The 19878-nt window shown below is 45.7% G+C and overlaps 1 protein-coding gene across 19 annotated transcripts in view; it reads left to right on the top strand.

Moving 5' to 3' along the window:
• MAST4 (microtubule associated serine/threonine kinase family member 4) overlaps positions 1 to 18950 on the top strand; it is a 576955-nt gene extending 558005 nt beyond the window's left edge. For all 19 annotated transcript variants that reach the window (XM_070586853.1, XM_070586850.1, XM_070586852.1 and 16 more), the window contains 5 exons: positions 486 to 715; positions 1281 to 1403; positions 9654 to 9790; positions 12030 to 12211; positions 12576 to 18950. In XM_070586853.1, coding sequence (XP_070442954.1) covers positions 486 to 715; positions 1281 to 1403; positions 9654 to 9790; positions 12030 to 12211; positions 12576 to 16465 — 4562 coding nt within the window. In that variant the 3' untranslated portion in view covers positions 16466 to 18950. The remainder of the gene's footprint in view (positions 1 to 485; positions 716 to 1280; positions 1404 to 9653; positions 9791 to 12029; positions 12212 to 12575) is intronic.
• Positions 18951 to 19878: the final 928 nt, after the last annotated feature.

Raw genomic sequence — 19878 nt, 5'->3', positions numbered from 1 at the left:
TGGGTGTTTGAAAAGGACTGTGTTAAAGTTATTTAGGGCAAGGCTTGGAGTCTAAGAACTGTTTACTGTGGTCCAGAGTCCACTCTCTGTGAGGCTGTGCTCAAAAAATTCATGCATCCATCGCTTGTTTCCTTAATTAAAATAAAATGAATTCAATAAAACTATCACAGCCAGATAGCAGCTAAGTTTTTTGTGTGTTTTCATTAGTGTAGGAAACAAAGAAATTATGATTTTAGAGTATTAATTGAAAAATTAATTAAAATAGAGAACTTTTGAAATGTCCTTGACAAGCTTCTGTTTTGAAATCCATGCTAGTTACCAACATAAATATTTTTATACCATTTCTTCTTGCTTCTGCTATTAGAAGTGAATGGACTTGTTTTGCGACTATGCTCCCAGTCCTGACAGGGCTGGCATGCTGAGGCTGGCTGCCTGGACGTTGGCGTGGTCAGGATCAGCTTTGATGACTGGCTGCTTTCTTGCAGATATGTTTGCTGTGTCTCCACTGGGAAGCCCAATGTCTCCCCATTCCCTGTCCTCCGACCCTTCTTCTTCACGAGATTCCTCTCCCAGCCGGGATTCTTCAGCGGCTTCTGCCAGTCCCCATCAGCCCATTGTGATCCACAGTTCAGGGAAGAACTATGGCTTCACCATCCGCGCCATCCGGGTGTACGTGGGAGACAGTGACATCTACACGGTGCACCATATCGTTTGGGTAAGACCAACAGTCTCTCATCCTTGTTAGTTTTCATTCCTAGCCAAACTGGAGAATGGACAAGTTGGCTGAGGCATAGTTAACAGCAAATGCATTTTCTCTTAAGCTGCCATTTGGGACCTGTTCCACTTCTTTTTAGGGCTTTTTCCCTTTATCTATGTGGTGGAATTGAATTTAGTGAAAATTAACCCTTTCTCATAGTTCAGTCCAGTTTTCACATTTGATTGTCCACTCTTGGTACCAGTCTAGTAGAAATAGTCAAAGACAGTCCTATTTCCATCCTTTTTTCATTCTCTTCTTCTTAGTTTTTTCCCTGGTGTTCTTTTAAAAAAATAAAAATAGAAACAAAACAAAACACCTTCTCAAATCACCTGAAATTTCTTAGGAAACCATAGGATTTCTCCCATTTTAGGATGATGGCAGAATGCAATAGTAACCATGCCTTTTTGATTTTCTCTTAGGAGTTCAGGATCATTTGCTAATTAACTCAAAATATTCTGCAAGTAGAAACAGTAGGGTTGTCATTTGTTTGCTTACAAACATATACTCTCTTCTTGGACTTTAGAATGTAGAAGAAGGAAGTCCAGCATGCCAGGCTGGACTGAAGGCTGGGGACCTGATCACGCACATCAATGGAGAACCGGTGCATGGACTTGTCCACACGGAAGTGATAGAGCTGTTGCTAAAGGTATTGTCCTTTTTATGTGGTAGCCATAGAGATGAAGCAGGTAGCCAGAAAGAAGCAGAACACCAAGAGTTCTATGCTTGAGTTCCAGAGTTTGTCTCTGCGGCACACCCATGCATGCACAGTCTCATTGCTGAGAAAGTATGGAGTAGTCTAAGGTTTAATGTAAAGACAAATATGTCATGAATTCTCTGGTTTTGTATTGTGAAAAACATGTTCTTATATCTGCATAATCACTTCCTAATTTAATTTTGCTTCTTATTCTAAATTATAAATAGTAAGAGTTCTCTTTAAGTACCTCACATAGTAAAATCTGTTTGAAATCACCCAGCCTTAAGGTGATTTTCTTCAGGAACATTCACTAGCTTTTATTCTAGCATGGTAGAAGACAAACTGGTATTAAACTATGGGGTGTGATCTGAAAGGTTAGTCTGAGAGTTGGATTTCCTTTGAAAGATAGAAGCGTGAATATATACGCATAGACTATAAATTATAGAAGTAGGTAGTAATCAAAGAAGGGGTTCTAGCAATCACTGGGCCTTTTCTTCCCTCGTACCAAGGAATTTGAATGGCGATCAGTTTCTATTTAACATGTAAGCTGAATAAAACCCATGAAGTCAGAAGCTCAGAAGAAGTGTGAATGTGAGGAGAGAGAGAGTCTGCAGTGGCCCTCTCAGTTCTGCTCTGTGCTTTGCCACCTGCTGACCATAGAAGATGGTGATAGCCCCAAATCTGGATCTGGTTGAAACAAATACAGATGACTTTGAGTTTGATTTTAAATTTTTTCAGAAAAAGAAGACGAATTTATCTGTGTTCAGAAATGCAGTCTCTAGTTGTAGGATGATTTTACAAATCAACAGATTTTGGATGATCTCTTGCTTCATGAGCACTGTAAAGGGCTATCTGAGGCCACCAGACAGAGGTGTAAACCATAGCTTCAAATAACCTACAGCCTGTTTAGGGAAACACAGCATCAACACATATGCGTAATTTGAATACCATCCATGGAGAGACTGTTTCCAGAACACTTGCTCTGAGCCAGGTACACTAGTGACATTGGTAACACAGAATTAAGGCATAGTCCTTGCCCTTGAGAAGCATGGGAGACGTAGGAGATATCTATTAGCAGATAAAGGACAACTTAATTAGTCAGGGCTGTAGCAGGGAGAAGCCTGTCATACTTTTGGAGATAATATTCTATGAGTGGGAAGAGGTATCACAGGGAAGCGACATTTAACTGGAACTTGAAAGAAAAGTAGGAATGTGGAAGGTACTACAGGGAAGTGGGTATGCAAAGCCTTTCACAAGTAAGTACAGTTAGATGACTTTTCCCCTTCTTTTTCTGTCATTCCACAGCCAACACAAGAGTGTTCTTAAAAAGATTGAGGGTCTGACCCAGGCTCCAGGAGTGGAAATAGCATATATATTCAAAGGTCCAGTGTGAAGTGGTAGATTGTGGAAGTTGTTGCTGTTGATTAATTCACAGCAGTAATGAGATTGTGGTCTTCGGCTCAGGCGCCTTGGAGCTTGGGAGCTGGCTTTGCTGTCTTCTTACCCACAGGGCTTTCCCCTAACTCTGACCAACTTCCTTACAAAGGCATGCTATTGATCACCGGAGGGATAGGACTGAATGTCGAGAGAACACTGCAGAGCCATGGGCTCTGTTGGAAATCAGCTTATGCTCGTTCTGAACACAGGGAATCTGACAGCAGCTCTTCAGGAGAGAGGAGGAGTTACTGTTACAGCTTCCCCATCATCCCAGCGCTTACCCAGTGCCTGGTGTATATATGGGTGGATACTCAATAAATATTCGTGGAATCAAGGTGAACCACGGGGTGCTCCTTTGCTTGCTGTCCAGAAGTTACCACAGGAGGAGCCAAGTGCCACATGACTAATTTTGTCATGTCTTGACTCATGTCTTGATGTACATGCCATTCAATTTGGTAGTGAAAGCCTAAAGATGGCCAGAGTTAGTCTACACTTCACAATATGGCTACTGAGTACAAACAAATGCCACTTGTGGCACCTGTGTAGATAAGACCTGGTTTTTTAGTTTCATTCACCGTCTGTCTCTGATAGTATTCTTTTTCCAATTGCCGTGGAATGGCTCTCTCAGAGTAAGCGTCCAAGAAATGCAAGGCAGAGCAGGACTGCTGACTTTGAGATCCCTTGGCTGTGAAAGTCACCTGAAATGACCTCAGACTCCCCAAGACAAAATTCCAGGAGAGGTACAAAGATTCCTGAGTCTGACTAGCTGCTTATCTCGTAATGCCTGAGCCTGTGGTCCCGGGTACGCCACTGCCGACTCACAGATCCACCCTTGTGAGTAAGGGCCCAGGGAGGTTGTTTCGGTTTTTTCCCTCTGTCTCCTATGTCTGTATGTAAGCATTTCCAGTTGGTTGGGGACCGTGAAGGGAGGCATGCAGAGCATGTTATCTGTCTCTAAAATGTTCCTTGAGCTTTTTAATAGCTCACCTTGACCCTTTGTTTTAGATAATACGTCTGTTTCCTGGGTGAGCTCCTCTTAGTTGTTATTCATCCTATCAGAGCTTTTCTAGATCTTGGCATCAGCAATTAAAAGGTCAGAGGGGTTTTAAATGGTGACATGTGTTTGGCCTCTACATCCTTTATAACAGTATTGTGTCACCTGCTGCGTGGCTTTTGCCACAGCATAGCTCTACATCATTTCTTCTATCTGCTCATAAAATCAGAAGAAGAAATAATAAGTTCAAATATATGTCTTTGGAAAATGAGGCATTTGTATATTTTTCTGAGACATAATTGATGACTTTTATGATTTATTTTATAAAGTATTTTAATAGGATTCTGGATTTTAAAACCTGTCTTCCTGCTTCTATGAAATTTGAATGTACCTTTCTTCTCAACGTCCCTGGCAAGGTCTCTTGGCACAATCAAATGATCTCATTTATAACATTTTGCCGCATCTGGTTACGGAGTGTCTTCATTCCTGGATCTAGTCAGTGTGTGTCTCTGAAGTTGTGTAAGCATGCTGTGTGGAGAGCCTTTGGCACCCTTCGAAGCGGTGGCGTGCTCTGTCACAGATCCAAGTGGAGCATTCTGCCTCTCATTTGTAAGGAAGCACTCTAGAGGAGTACACAGTGTAATGAAACAGAGAGGACACGGGGATTTAATTATCTTCCCAGTGAACTGTGTAATCAACCAGCAATTCTTGGACAAATTGTAAAGTACCTGGCATCTACAGTGGGCTCCTATGTGCCATCACTGACAGAACATCAGAGTGGTAGCTGTATTTTGGTATTCTTGAATGCTATTTACACGATGTTTTATACTTGCAGACTACTTTACAGAATCTCAGGACACCCTCAGAAAGAGGGGTAGGAGGCATCACCTAGGGCTGTGTGTGTATGTTGGAAGTACATACATAATACTCACTTACCTTTTGGATCGTGAACATAGGAGCATTTTCCACGTTTCATGTCTTCACGTTTGGTCTCACGTATCCTCACAACTTCAAAGTGAAGCTGCTATGGAAGCGCTAGCTTACATGCATAGGGAAACTCGTCCAGAGTCTCTGAGCATCCCAGGTCCGTGGAGTTACAGAATCTCATGGCTGTCCAGATCAACTCCCCATTGGCTCTGCGAATCCCTTAAAATATGCTCCTCAGGTTGCCTCAAACCCCTCCTGCCACCAGGCCTTAATGGCCTCCTTTTGTCTTTCAGGTAGCATTAATCTTTGTAAAAGAACTTCTTAAATGCACTGAAATCTTTCTGTACCTACTGCAGTGGCGGGTGGAGGCCATACAGACCCCGTCCTACCCCTGCTCACGGGACAAAGTGCCCGCTGAACCTCTCTTATCCAGGAAACTTTGTTCAACCAGGTGGCTTTCTTAGGATAGTATTAATTTAAATCCCCACTGCATAAGAGAAGATCTGAAACTTCCTCAGCTCCTGCTTCAAAGATTTCCTTTCCACAAAGTCTGAGGAACCTCTGGATGCTAAAATGGGAGCCATCCAATAGCATCACTACTATCCTCACATATTTGCTGAGCCCCCAAAATGTACAGAGCATTGTGACAGGTACTGAAGGGTCACACAACAAACGGCACATCAGAATAGTAGTTGATAGAGAGTGCTTCACACAAATGAACTCATGTAACCCTCACAGCCTGTGAGATAGGTGCTATAAATGTCCCCATTTTACAGATGAAGAAATCAAAGCAGAGGGAAGTTAGCAAAGCAACCCAAGCTTCTCTGCCAGGAAGGAGCAGAAGAGGATTTGCACCCTGGCAGCACGGCTCTGGAGCCTCTGCTTTCCACCGCTACGCCATAGTGCTCCAGACGTGCCGCTCTCCGATTGCCAGTGACTGCCAGTCCAGTGTTCACAGGGGAAAACAGTGGCACTACCAGGCTTCAATCACAGTGTCAAACATAAGGAACAGACTGTAAACATAGCCAAAGTTCTGAAAGAGAGATGGCCTTCCACCAGGATGGACAGGGATGAAGATTGGGGGTTATCTGTGTCGGGCTGTAGAGGATGTGGAGAGTTAGTATATGGGGAGGAGGGGCGGGGTGCTATCAGCAAAACAAAGAGGGGTGTAAAAACACAAAGGCAGGAGAGCTCAAAGGACTCGAGGTGCTTGAGCAAACCAGTGTGGCGGGAGCCTGGGTTCATATATGCAGTGAAGCGTGCAAGATGGCTGGGAGTGGATTATGGAGGGTGTGCATCAGGGCAAGGACACAGGTACGCAGGAAGAGCGCCATTTCCCCTGTGCGTTTTGCAGAGGAAGAAATGTAAAAATAGTCTCATTCGCTGAGTTACCCGAGGCCCACTGATAAGCTAGCTTGGAGCCAGACTGAGAAAAGGGATTGGATAGCCTGACTTCTGCTGTTGTGTTCAGCACAGCCAGTCCCACCACGCCCTGATCACACAGATAGTTTAAAGTAAAAGTGAACTAACTGAACATTTAACAGACTGCAGGCCCCATTTTTTGTTGTTATTTTTTAAACAAGTGGCACAGAATTTCTCTGATGAGAGGTTGCTCGTTCTCCAAAAGAATTTATTGAGGATGAAGCGACCCAGTGAGCCGCCTGGCAGCAAGTTCAGGCAGCACTTGCTGTAGCTGAAGGATCCACCAGGTGGCAGGCTTCGTATTTCTCACCTATTCTCTATAAAGTTATTTTTCCAGTCATTTACCATTTCCATGTTTATTGATGTTTCTAACCAAATATTTGCACACAACATCTTTCGTGTATTTCCCTTAGGGAAGTTATCTCTTGGCGTATTTCCATAAGTCGAGTGAACTGTCCTCTGCCACAGCCATGTGTAGGAACGAGAAAATTGGGTCTGATTTTTATAGGGGAAGGGACATTTGTACAGAGCCTAGTGACGTGCTCTGATTTAGCAAGCCCTGGGCGTAACTGTTTTCTGGTGAGAAGTGTTCAGCATTTATATTATACGCAGTTTATACAATGTTTATGATATTATTATGTGTTCTGGACAATCTGATGCTATGATTGTTCTGCCTGTCAATCCAGTGCCTGGTACCCTCACCACCACTCACCAGATACAAGCTATGTACTCTGCTGGAACAAGAGAGTGGAGAGGATCAGGGCCTGCCCTGCCCATGGGAGTGAGCACTGGTGGGAGAGCCAGGAGAGCCAGGTTTGGGGTCTTCCATCGGGCTCTGCAACCTTAGGAAAGAAGAATCTCAGTGCCTCTGAATCCGTCTTCCTTATCTAGAATGCAAAGATAATCCCTTCCCTATATATGTCATAAGGTTGTGGAAAAAACAACCTTCACCACTTGATTGTAAAAATAAAGTAAAATAATATATGTGAAAAATAATATTCAAAATGTGCTTTTAAAATGCCAGGTGGCATTGTTAGCCTCTTATAGATAAAGATGTGAAAGTCGGTGCTGAGTTGTCTTAGGAAAGGGTAGGACTGGATTCAGGCTCAGGGCGCGTGCGCAAGAGCCGCCCCCCGTGATCATTATAATGGTTCTGTGTGTCCACGCTGTGTAGGAATGTGGAAAAGCATTGAAAAACCTTCAGTGAAAGATGCACTCCACCCACATCTGTTGCCCTTTTCCTTCACCTAAGGCATATAGGAAAAACTAGACTTTTAGCATGGTCTCACTCAATTCATAAAGAGAAGACACCATTTCAAACAACCTTCATTGGTAGACGTTTCATAAGCTGAATTTTCTGTTTGAAGAATAAATAGAATGTCAATCTCTACTATCAGATAAAGGTTTTGTTTTTTTTTTAAGTTTTGGTATTTGCATATAGAACATTTAATTTATTCTTTTAGAATGAAAGTAATATTTTTTTTCTTGTTCAAGTTCAAACCCAATTTCCCTAAAATATTTTTTTTACAATTATGACCTTAGGTAAGGCATTGTTTGCTCTTAATTATATAAAGAACTCTAAAATCAATAAGAAAATACGAAGACTTTCCGATTCTAAATTGGATATAAGACGTGGACAAATCGTTCCTTAAAGAAACACAAATGACCAAAATAAATGAAACAACATCCAGCCTGTTAATTGTCCAAGAATGAAGATTGAAACTTGATATAACTTTTTTCTACAAAATCGATAATTTGTTTAATGTTAATATTCAGTTCTGACAAGGCTGCGTTGAGATAGGTATTCATGTGCTTCTGGCAAGAGTATAAATTGACATAAAGGTTCTAGAAAATAGGATATCAGTATGTACCAAGAGTCTTTAAAGAGTTCAGATATACCTTTAGATTCAGTATTTTGAGTCTAATTACATAATCTAAGGAAAATGTCAAAGGTTAGGATAATGATTTATAGATAAGGATATTTATTTCAACTCTTAGAAGATTTAAAAAGTAGAAACCAATAGCAGTAAGGAAACAGTTAACTGTTGGCTCACCCATCTCAGGGAATATTATTATACAGCCAATAAAAATTATGTTCTTAGAGAATACTCAATGATGAATGGAAAATTTTTCAAAGTTATGTAACGTGAAATGAAAAAGGAACATAAAACTAAACATTAGATTAATTAACATTAAGATTACTTATAAAGTATGTCTCTATATGTACATAATTTATACATGCCTGAAAAAAGACCAGCAGGAAATATACTGAAATATTACCAGTGTGAGCTGGGTGGTAAGCTTCTCAGTCATTTCTATTCTTTTGTTTATGCTTTACTCTTTTCTTCTTGTAATGGCATGTGTTTCTTCCCAAATTGGGGGTGGTGGGGGATGGGACACTGGGTATTAACATTAAAACAGTCAGTTCCTGTTTTCCTGTCCTCTGTCAGCACTGTGCTTAGCTCCCTCTCACTTAAGACCACTTAGAGCTGATTTGCTAGGTGCAGGCATAGACCTTTTAAAAGGCCCTTCTCCTTAGACTTCTTGTCTTTCAAGGTAATTAGGGCCATCTGTGACTTTGAAAAGACATGTTTCTCCCTAGTTTTTAAGAAATTCAAGAAGAGGTCATTGGTACCAAAGTGAAGGGGATCAGTCCTGCCCGCCTGCCCTGGGCGGGCCCAGCACCTCTCAGCTGCCTTCTGACTCCACTCTCAAATCCGTCCCCGGGGTCTGCCCAGCAAGCCCCTGTCCCAGGACCCAGTGAAAGGGCACAGAACCCAGCAGGCATCACCTCACCACGTGTGCCCTGGTTAAAGAGAGGCTGTTTCATACTTGCTGGTATAAACTTCCAGCTCTGCAAGCTGACAGGCTTTATGGTGATAGAAAAGGAACCTTTTAAAATAATTAAAAATGAAAGTTGCATTCAATTTTGCTACTTTATGATTTCTAGGTCAAAGGGAAAACACAAAAAGGAGGAAAAAGAAAAAAAAAGTCAACCAAGAGTAAGCAGCCCTTGGGCACGGTTATACTTAACACATATGGATGAAGAGAACAGTATTTATGGAGCCCTTTCCATGTGTCATGCCTGGTGTGAAAGGCTTTAGCAGCCCTGTCTCATGCAGCGCTGAGAGGTGTGCCTCTCCTGTGAGAGAGTACAGCAGTGAAGGCAGAGGGAGGAGGGGCAGCCTGCTCAGCCTGGACTGAACTCAGGTCTCTGGAGCCCACCCTCTTAAAGAAACCTCACATTTTGCCTACCCCCAGGTTGTATTCCGTCAGGACTGTCCTGCTTAAGGGTTATTTAGAAATGGAAGGCCTTCAGTATGTATGTCCTTATGGATCTTTATTGTCTTTGAATCTCCTCTTTGTTCTCATCTTGTTTCATCATAGCATCTCCCTTTAATGCCATCCCGTTTTGTTTATAGAGTGGAAATAAGGTGTCAATCACTACTACTCCATTTGAAAACACGTCAATCAAAACGGGACCAGCCAGGAGAAACAGCTATAAGAGCCGGATGGTGAGGCGGAGCAAGAAATCTAAGAAGAAAGAAAGCCTAGAAAGGTTAGTTAAAGCAGTATTCTTTGTGAGTGTGGTATATACCCATGTCAGAGGAAGGTTACTCCTTACTTAATCAAATATGAGAAAGATCCATTTCTCTGTGAGAAATTTTACACTGTGGTTGACATATACATACACGTTAAAGTTCATATTCTTCATAGCATTATTTTTCATAGTGAAAAGATTCACATAGTTAGATTGTAGAATTTTCTTTTTCTCATGCATGAGGACCATGAAAAGCCCTTTGCTGTTTCTTGAGCCTCTAGACTTCATTTCAGTTGAGTTAGATTTGAGGAACTGAACCTTCAGACAGTCTTCAGCATTAAATCTACATTTAATAATGTCCTTTACATTATCTAAAAACAAACAGTTGTCAGGGCTGGCCTGGTGGTGTAGTGGTTAAGTTCACATGCTCCGCTTCAGTGGCCCAGGGTTTCACAGGTTTGGATCCCGGGTGTGGACCTGGCACCGCTCATCAAGCCATGCTGCGGCGGCCAACCACATAAAATAGAGGAAGAATGGCACAGATGTTAGCTTGGAGCCAATCTTCCTCACACACACACACACACACACACGAAAAGTAAGAATAAACAGTTGCTATTTTTTAAATGCCAGATATTCTAAAATAGCTATATCTGTAAACCAAATAATCCTAGAAATAAAAGGGCTTTTCTGGGCTTTGTTTTACTGACTGAAAATCTGACCCAGTTCCACGTTTGCTCTGGGAAGCATGGTACCTTTTTGTACTCTGTGCAGACACAGGCAAGATGTGGTTGTGCTTCTGATGGGGACATTTCTTGCCAGGCAACTGTCTGGATGTACTTCCAGCATGATGCCACAGCACCCCTCCTTTACCCACTTGGATCTGGTGTACCTGATCACATTAAAAGCACTTTTGATGATAGAAATGTAGGAAAGTAAGCAAATGAAAAAGGAATGCTTATTAATTCCAGGAAAGATAAAGTTATACAAGAAAGGAAATGAAACTATGCTTTACTTGGCCCACCTGTGAACAATATTTATAATGTAAAATTTAAAAAAAACAGTTTCTAACCAAATATTTGAGTTTAGCTTTGTTGGGAAGGATAGAAAAGGGGACGTGTATGTGGTCAGAAGGTGGGAGCAGGTGATATAAGAGCTTAATTTTCATCTTCTGTGGTACGAAATCAACAGATAATTTCTAAAACTGAAAAGCTAAAAAACGGTATAAGGCATGTTACTTAGGAATATGCAGACAAGTGGGAGAAGAAACAGTAGGAAGTGTTTCTCTGCGAGGTGGGCAAATGGCAGAGTAGGGAGTTGCTATTTTTCATTATAAGTTTGTAAAACTATTTGACTTTTTAACCCAAGTACACTTATTACTTTGATTAAAATGACACACACAAATTCTGAGATCCTTCTTTGGGAGGTGTGTGTGTCTGTGTGCACTGTGTGTTTGGACTGTGCCCTAAGTCATACAGAACGCACGGTTTCGGGGGTGGCAGTGTTGGACTTCCTGCTTAAGTTCACACGGGTGAGTCAGGCTCACATGATGGTAGAGGAACTCTGCAGCCACCTGCACTTCTAAGCCGCCTGAAGCTGTGCTTTTGGCTTTAAGATGTGCTTGTCCAGCATTAGATACACATTTGCTCCTGCTGCAGCTTGGTGTCTGCTGCCCTGCTGGTATGAGAAGCTTCAGTTCGCCTTTGTCATTTTTTCTACGTGAATGCACAGCTTACATTGTCGCTAGGAATACTCAAGAGCCCACCCTGGAATAGGCATAGCCAGCAGCCCCCATAGAGAAAGCCTCTGCCCATGTATCACAATTAAAGGAATTCCATATCCCAGATGAGGATTTTTCTTCCAGAGCTTTACTTTGTATTATCTTTTAATTAAATTGTGTCAGCGTGTCTGGGGCTGTGTACTCAGAAGCCTTCAAGCAAAGAACAGCTTCCTCATAAACCTGACAAGTAAATAAATGAATGTATACTTAATATATTTCATATTTTTCCCAATTTCTCAGCTCTTTTTAAGGTGTTTGGAATTAAAAGAAGAGAGCTTCCACTGTGCACATCAAAGACTCTTCCTTTCTAAGTCATAAAAAAGTTTTTAACATAAAGGTGGGATGCCGCTCTTTAGTGGGATGTGCCATCATACCACTGTTTCTGGCACAGAGGTGTGAACTCAATACACTGAGGTTGTCAGGAGGCAGGAGTGGCTCTGAGTGTACAATCTGATCGGTTTTCTCCTGTTTTCACTCTAGGAGGAGATCCCTTTTCAAAAAACTAGCCAAGCAGCCTTCTCCTTTACTCCACACCAGCCGAAGTTTCTCCTGTCTGAACCGATCCCTGTCATCGGGGGAGAGCCTCCCGGGGTCTCCCACTCACAGCTTGTCTCCCCGATCCCCTACGCCAAGCTATCGCTCCACCCCCGACTTCCCATCTGGTGAGTGAGAGGCCTGCCTAGAAGGCAGGGAGAGCTGAGAGGGGGTCAAAGTCACCACCTGAGATCCTGAAAGACATGGGGCTTCTCCCAGCTTAAGGAAGCAGGTTGAGGATAAAATGATAGAGAACAGGATTTATAGGGAGCTCATAAAATATGGCTTTTCGGACCATTAAAAAAAGACAGCAAGTGTTGGATTCCACCTTGGAGCAGGGGAGGTTTATCTGAAAAGTGTTTATTCGTTAGAGTTAGATGCTGAGACCATTTGCTAACCTTTACCTGAGCTTACCTAAAACAGTTTGGCTGGAAGCATGGAAAGAAAAGGGAAGGTGGCCATTGCTCACAGTGTTCTGTTTTCCACCCACAGGTACTAACTCCTCCCAGAGCAGCTCCCCAAGTTCCAGTGCCCCCAATTCCCCAGCGGGGTCAGGACACATCCGGCCCAGCACTCTCCATGGTCTGGCCCCCAAACTCAGCGGGCAGCGATACCGGTCTGGCAGGCGCAAGTCTGCCGGCAACATCCCACTCTCCCCGCTGGCCCGGACACCCTCTCCAACGCCACAGCCCACCTCCCCGCAGCGCTCACCATCGCCTCTGTTGGGACACTCACTGGGCAATTCCAAAATCTCTCAAGCCTTTCCTAGCAAAATGCACTCCCCTCCCACCATCGTCAGGCACATTGTGCGGCCCAAGAGCGCAGAGCCCCCGCGGTCCCCGCTGCTCAAGCGCGTGCAGTCGGAGGAGAAGCTCTCTCCCTCCTATGGCAGTGACAAGAAGCACCTGTGTTCCCGCAAGCACAGCCTAGAAGTGACCCAGGAGGAGGTGCAGCGAGAGCAGTCACAGCGGGAGGTGACCTTGCAGAGCCTGGAGGAGAACGTGTGTGACGCGCCTTCGCTCAGCCGGGCCCGGCCCGTGGAGCAAGGCTGCCTGAAGCGCCCGGTCTCCCGGAAGCTGGGAAGGCAGGAGTCTGTGGACGACCTGGACCGAGAGAAGCTGAAGGCCAAGGTGGTGGTGAAGAAACCAGACGGCTTCCCTGAGAAGCAAGAAGCCCACCAGAAATCCCACGGACTTGGTAGTGATTTGGAAAACCTGTCTCCTTTTAGGTTAGAAGAGAGGGAGAAGAAAATGTATCCCAAGGCTTTAGAAAGGTCAAATCACTTTGAAAGCAAAGCAGCCATGCAGGAGACCCAGTCCCTGGGCAGTCTGCTGAAAGATGCTCTCCACAAGCAGGCCAGTGTGAGGGCCAGTGAGGGTATCACCTCGGATGGGGCAGCAGCTGGTTATGGCCCAGCACCCGGGGACCACAGCCAGGGCACCTGTGACTTCAAACGAACCTCCACTCCTGGTACTCTCCAAGACAGTCTCTGTCACTCCACTGACAGGTCCACCTCTGGGAAGGGGGACAACACGGAGAAGGCCCCCCAGGCCAAGGAGTGTCTCCGATGTGAGAAGTTAGACAGCAAGCTGGCTAATATTGATTACCTCCGAAAGAAAATGTCACTTGAAGACAAAGATGACAGCCTCTGCAGTGTGCTGAAGCCCAAGGTGACATCTAGTACCCATGAATGCCTGCTCGGAAACCCCGTCCGGCCAGTGGGCGGGCAGCAGGAGCCCCTGCCAGCCTCCGAGAGCCGAGCGTTCATCAGTAGCGCCCACGCAGCTCAGCTTAGTGCTGTCTCCTTTGTCCCTCTCAAGGCCTTAGCTGGCCGGGTGGACAGTGGAGCCGAGAAGCCGGGCCTAGTTGCTCCTGAGTCACCTGTCCGGAAAAGCCCCTCGGAGTATAAGCTGGAAGGTAGGTCTGTGTCATGCCTGAAGCCAATTGAGGGCACTTTGGACATTGCTCTCCTGTCTGGACCTCAAGCCTCCAAGACAGAGCTGCCTTCCCCAGAGCCCGCACAGAGCCCCAGCCCGGGCAGTGACGTGGGGCCATCTCTGCCACCGGCGCTCCCCAGCAGTGGCGGGAAGAGAGGTGAAGTTTCTAGTCAGAGGGAGCCTTCCCCTGCCAACTTCAAGACGAATAAATCCTACCTGCTCGAGCCTCGGTTCCAACCACCCAGTCGGGGTCTCCAGAACTCACAAGCATCTTCTCTGCCTGACCCAGAGCTAAAGCAGGACAGGAAAGTCTCTCATGCTGCCAGGAGCCCCATGACAGTTGCGGAAAGTGGTCCCCAGCGGAGAGAAGGTGGCCCCAGCAAACACCAAGACCACAGCCCCGACACCACACTCCTCCCCTTCCTGGGGCAGAACCTCCATGGCGCCGACCCACCCAGGCTGCACAGCCCGCTCCCACCCGAAGGTGCCCCCTTGAGGGAGAAGCAGGGCCAGAGGGAATCGTCTGAAAGGGGCCCTTCCACAGCCAGAAGCGAGTGGACTAGTGCAAGGGCTGATGTCCGCAGAGACCCCTCTGCGGAGCTGCAACCTCCAGAAGATGCTAAGACCAGTGACAAGTCCAAAAATCTCCCCTCTGTGAGCAGAGCCTACCCAGATTTCTACACACAGACCCAGGCCATGGAGAAAACGTGGGAGCCTTGTGGGAAAACGATCCACAAAGATGGCCGAGAGGAGGGGAGGCTCCTGGCCAGAGAGGACTCCTCTTTGTATTCAGTGGGGACTCCTTGGGACAGGGAGCTGGGCAAGGGAAGACGTGGCATGGAACCCAAGCTTGAAGCACCCCCTGCGAGGCAGTCTCTGCAGCCACCCGGAACTGGGAGTGGGAAGAGTGAAAAGCTCTCCGGTTTCCCATCTTTGCAGAAAGACAGTCCCAAGGAAACAGAAAGGAAAGAACAGCCTCTACAAAAGCATCTTAGCAGTAGCTCTCAGCCCCCACCGATCACCAAAGAACTGCCCAGCCTGGTCGCTCGGCAGCACTGCAATTCACCAAGCCACCCTTCAGGCAGAGAGCCCGGGAGCAAGCCCTGTGCTGCAGAACCCAGCCCGGGCCTGCAGGGCCCTCCCAAGCCTGCTGCTGTGCACAGTGAAAGCAGCCCCCACAAGCCCAGGCCTGGCCCTGACCCGGGCCCGCCAAAGTCTAAGCACGCAGACAGGCCCCTCTCCTCGCAGAAGTCGAGCGCTGGGGCTGCGGCGGGACAAGAGCCTGGCGCCCAGCCGTTCGTGGGCCCAAGCCGCGAGGGCAAGGGCAGCGCTAAGGATGTGGTGGGTGCGCTCCCTGCCCTCCCAGGCTCCCGGCACGCAGCCGTCGATGCGGTGAGCCAGGGACCAAGTGGGTCGTCAGCCCCACTGCACACCGAAGGGGGTCCTCTAGACAACAAGCTGAAAGCCGCCAGTGGTGGGCGCACCCCCGAGATGCTGGAGAAGCCCGCGCACCTGCCACGGCAAGGACCCCCGGGCCTTCGTGAGTCGGTGGACCAGAAACCTCCCACTGTCAGTGAAAAGCAGAACCTGTCTCCAAAGCACCCCAAACCATCCACTGTGAAAGACTGCCCCCCTCTGTGCAGACAGACGGACAAGAGCCCGAGTCCGCAGGCGCCGCCCGCGGACAAGAAGGCCGAGGGCCTGAGGGGCTGGGAGGCGGCGGGCGCGGCGCTGGAGGGCCGCCTTCCCCCGGCTCCCGGCGGCGATGCCCGGCCCAGAGGCGCCGAGCGGCCGGCGGCAGCGGGCAAGGGCTCCCCAGAGGCCAAGCGGAAAGGGCTGGGTCCCCAAAAGCCGCAGAGCGAGGCAGACAAGCCCAGCGGCATGAAACGCTCGGCCTCAGCCACCGCGCAGAGTGCTGTCCGCTCTGCTGCCCCCGCGGAGAAGTCTCTGAGCCCCTCCTCCGGCCCCGCTGAAGCCAGACCCGCGGGCCGCGAGGCCTCCGCCACCAGCGGCGACGCCTCTGCCACCAAGGCCAGCGGGGCCACGGCCGAGCCCGAGGCCTCCAGCAACAGGGACCATAGGAAGTCCCTGCCTGGGGGGGATGGCAGAACCCAAATGACCAAGAGCGACTCCATGCCGTCCTTCCGGAGCTCCACCGTCACTCTGGAGTGGCACCACCCCAACCCAAATGTGGCAGGGGGAGCCGGCCCCCAGGACAGGGCCCTCTCAGTAACTGCCACCATAGGAGAAACCAAAGGGAAAGAGCCTGGCCCGGCCCAGCCTCCTCAGACTAGGAAACAGACCGTGGGCAGAGAGGTGACCAAGCTGTGCCCAGCGCCCACCGCTGACCGCCCGGTCGCCCTTCCCTCTGAGAAGGACTCTGTGGTCCGGCAGAGGCGGGGCAAGGAGAGTGGGCGGGGCAGCCCTCAGAAAAAGGCCTCGTGAGGACACAGGGCCCCTGGGGACCCGGGAGACCCGACCTGAGTGTGTCACTGAGTCTTGACTACCTTGTGAAACCAGCACTGTGTGGGCATGTCTGCCAGGCCGAGCCTGGAGCCTCACTGAGAAGGGGAGAGAGAAGGAAGTGGGGGAAAGAGAGAGGGGACTTCTTCCAAATGCCTTCCCGATTGTAACCGGTAAAACTGTTACCAGAGAGTGTTTGTACAAAAAAAAAAATCCTTTACAGTTGAGGGTTGTCGAGGAAAAAGATTTTCTCTGTAAATATCTAGCAACGTGTTTGGTTTGGGATGTGGAGGTAATACCTTGCTGCTGATTGCGTTGTTCACTCCAGCTTTTTTTTAAATGAGGTTTTTGCTTTACCACTTATGATGTAGTAATGACGCAAAAGGGTTACAACGGGATGTATGTAAAAGTAGAGATGCGCCCATGTTCATGTGTGAACACATCCACCCACATGTTTTGGTTTGTGGTTTAAGAGAATATTTCAAGGCTACATTTTGCTAAGTTAAAACAGTCTACGTAGAGTTAAAGATGAAAGAAAGCCCTAAATACCGTAGATTGTGACTTTTATGTGTTTTTTTAACCAGAGATTTTGATAGTACTGTATCTGGCTACCTATGTTTCCAGATCTAAAGCAAGAATTACTCTAATGGCTGCATTTGGAATCCTCCTCCATTAGGAATGGCCAGAAAAATGGAGCTAGCGGCTTTCATTTCATAGTCATCCTAATGGACATTTTGATCCTGGGTCCAACTGTCTGAAAGGCTAGTTGTCCTTGTCTGTGGTGTGTACGTCGGGTCTTCACCCTAGGCAGAGCGGGGGCTATGAACACACGTCGACTGCGTTTCTGTTCTCTTGCTTTTCCTCCTTCTCATGCTCTTAAACTCAGGCCTTTATGCTATGAGTCACTAGTCCAAGAAGCACACAGTTTGTAGGAGTTCTGTACCAGCCCTGCTTTTGAGCAAAAAGGAAAATTCCTGGCTGCACACAAGTCTGCGAGTACTTAGGTTGAGTAATAAGCATCAGGCATTGGAAGAAATGTTAAATTTGCTTTTTTGAGGAAAAGGGGGGTGGATTTTGGCATCATAGCATATATATTAAGGAATAATCAGGACATCAGATACATTTTAATACATAGCTGGGGCCTTATGTTGTAGATGAAGCTTGCTGTTTTTAGCAAGTTCCTGGGTTTCACATTCCTTTCTGATGCATCGAGTAGCTCCATACATTTCATAACATGGTCTCTTTATTTGTATGCAAAAAAAAAATACTGTATTAATAAAGAGCAGCATTTTTGTAACAAAAAGACTTGTTGGAGCTATTTGGTGCTTGAATGTGACTGTCCTTTTTACTTTTGCTAAGCCTTATTTAAATTTTGTATACCATGGGATATGTAGAATTTGTCAAATCACTTTAGTGCTGAGGGGGTTTTTTGTTTGTTTTTTGTTGCAGTTTTTCCTGGTGGCTTGTTTTCTATTGTAAGACAGCACTTGCTGACATAAGTACTAAGGCACTAAGAGAAACACACACAGATAAGTATTTATAAGATGCTTGGGATCCATAGCAGGATTTTTTGTTTTGTAAGAGAAAAAAATTGTCATTAAATACTAATCTAGCACCCTAACCCCCTCGGAGATGTCTTAGTATCTTCAGGCTATAAAATTGTTCATCTAAGCGCAGCAACATCTTACAGCCCTGTGGATTGTAAATCATTTACCGAGGCTATAAACTCCGCTCCAAAAACAAAGGCATCATTTAATCTACTGCCTGGTTGTCCTTCATTGTAAGATAGGTTGACAACGGCAAAACAGGAAAGAGTCTCCTTGTCCCTCACCTTTTTCCCCATGCAGTTTTAGCCATTCCCCGTTACTATGTTGTGAAATTGTAGAAGAAACAAATACTTTACGAGAACTTCAATGAGTTTCAAAAGCGGTCTCAGCATTTATAATTCGGATCTGTGTTTGGCGGTTGTCATAACGCAATCCTTCTGCACTCAGACATCGAGACAGGTCTATCGGGGAGGTAGTTCATGGTTTACAGCCTTTGCTTTTTAACTGTCCAGTTTCCTTTAAAGCACAACTAGCTGCTTGTTTACAAATGATATTTTTATGTATATTTTGTATAGTGTATTATCATTTTTGCCAAATATGTTTTTGCATTTTGGATGAGTAAAGAGTACCTGAGGTTGCATTCATGTAGTACCTGTTTGTTGTAAACCTCTCCAATCAGCTGGTAGAAGTTCTCCTGTGTTCTCCTTGGTCCGTCTCCTGTGATTGTAAGATGTGCTCCTCGGTAGTACTCCCAGCTGTAGATTTACCAGCTTAAAAGTTTGTTAGGATCTGTGCAATAAAGTGTTTGCGGTCTTATTTTCTCTAAGAAATTCCCTATGGATGTCATAATTGTTGTATATTGAACAAATATTTATACTTATGCAGTTGCATAACATTGAAATAAAAATTTAGCATGAAAAGATTATGACTAAGTTTTTTCCCATATCAACACATACATACCGTCTCCAAAATGTTACTGAATATAACTCTATATTATGGAAAAAAGTATGAGTTTTTGCAGATTGCTTTTCGTTAAGTGGAATGTTTGTTAGTTCTTTTTAACTTACACAAACATGTTCCATTCTTCAAGATTAAGTTCTTCCGTTTTTCCATTCTTCCTTTAACTCCTTCTTGTCTTTTCTACCAACCTTCTTTCTTACCTGCAGAACTTACCAGTTACCACACCACATTTACCGTCTTCACTACAGTCTTGGGAAGAGGTGTCCTTTCTAAGTGACACCACCTCCTTCAATTCTCCCCACACCTTGCTCCATGGATGACCATTATGTCCTTTCATCTTTCTTTTCCTCCCCTCCCATCTCCTCCCTCATAATTAAAAAACATGGAAACCATCAGGAAGGAAGGAGGCAACCTAACATTTACTGTCTACCTTCTATATGTATACTTAGTACTAGACAAGGTGCTTTTCATCTGCCATCTCATTTGATCCCAACACAATCCTCAGACCAAATGGTGGTGGCATCCCATTTTACAGATGAGGAAACAGGCCCAGACAGGCTATGTAATTTGCTTAATACACACCCTGTAAAGAGAGTTTGGATTAGAATCCAGATTTTTCTGGTTTCTTTCTAAAGCTCTTGACCTTTCTAAACATTAGCAGCTGTCATATAATTGAATTCACATCCAGGCCCCTCTACTGATGATCTAAGCCATCTCATTTTTTTTCTTTTTTTTATGTGCAGGAAAGTCATGGTGCAAAATGACACACTTGATGACTGGTGGGAAACTATGAGCCAAGGAATCTAATCATTCTCTGTAATAGGGCTCCTTTATTAGTTCTAATTAATCAGTAAGCAATTTCCCATCTAGCATTTTCAGTTCACAACA

Source organism: Equus przewalskii, chromosome 20 (assembly GCF_037783145.1).
Source record: "Equus przewalskii isolate Varuska chromosome 20, EquPr2, whole genome shotgun sequence".
Classification (NCBI taxonomy): domain Eukaryota; kingdom Metazoa; phylum Chordata; class Mammalia; order Perissodactyla; family Equidae; genus Equus; species Equus przewalskii.
The sequence above is the reverse complement of the archived record's forward strand: the minus strand, read 5'-3'. Positions and strand labels throughout refer to the sequence as shown.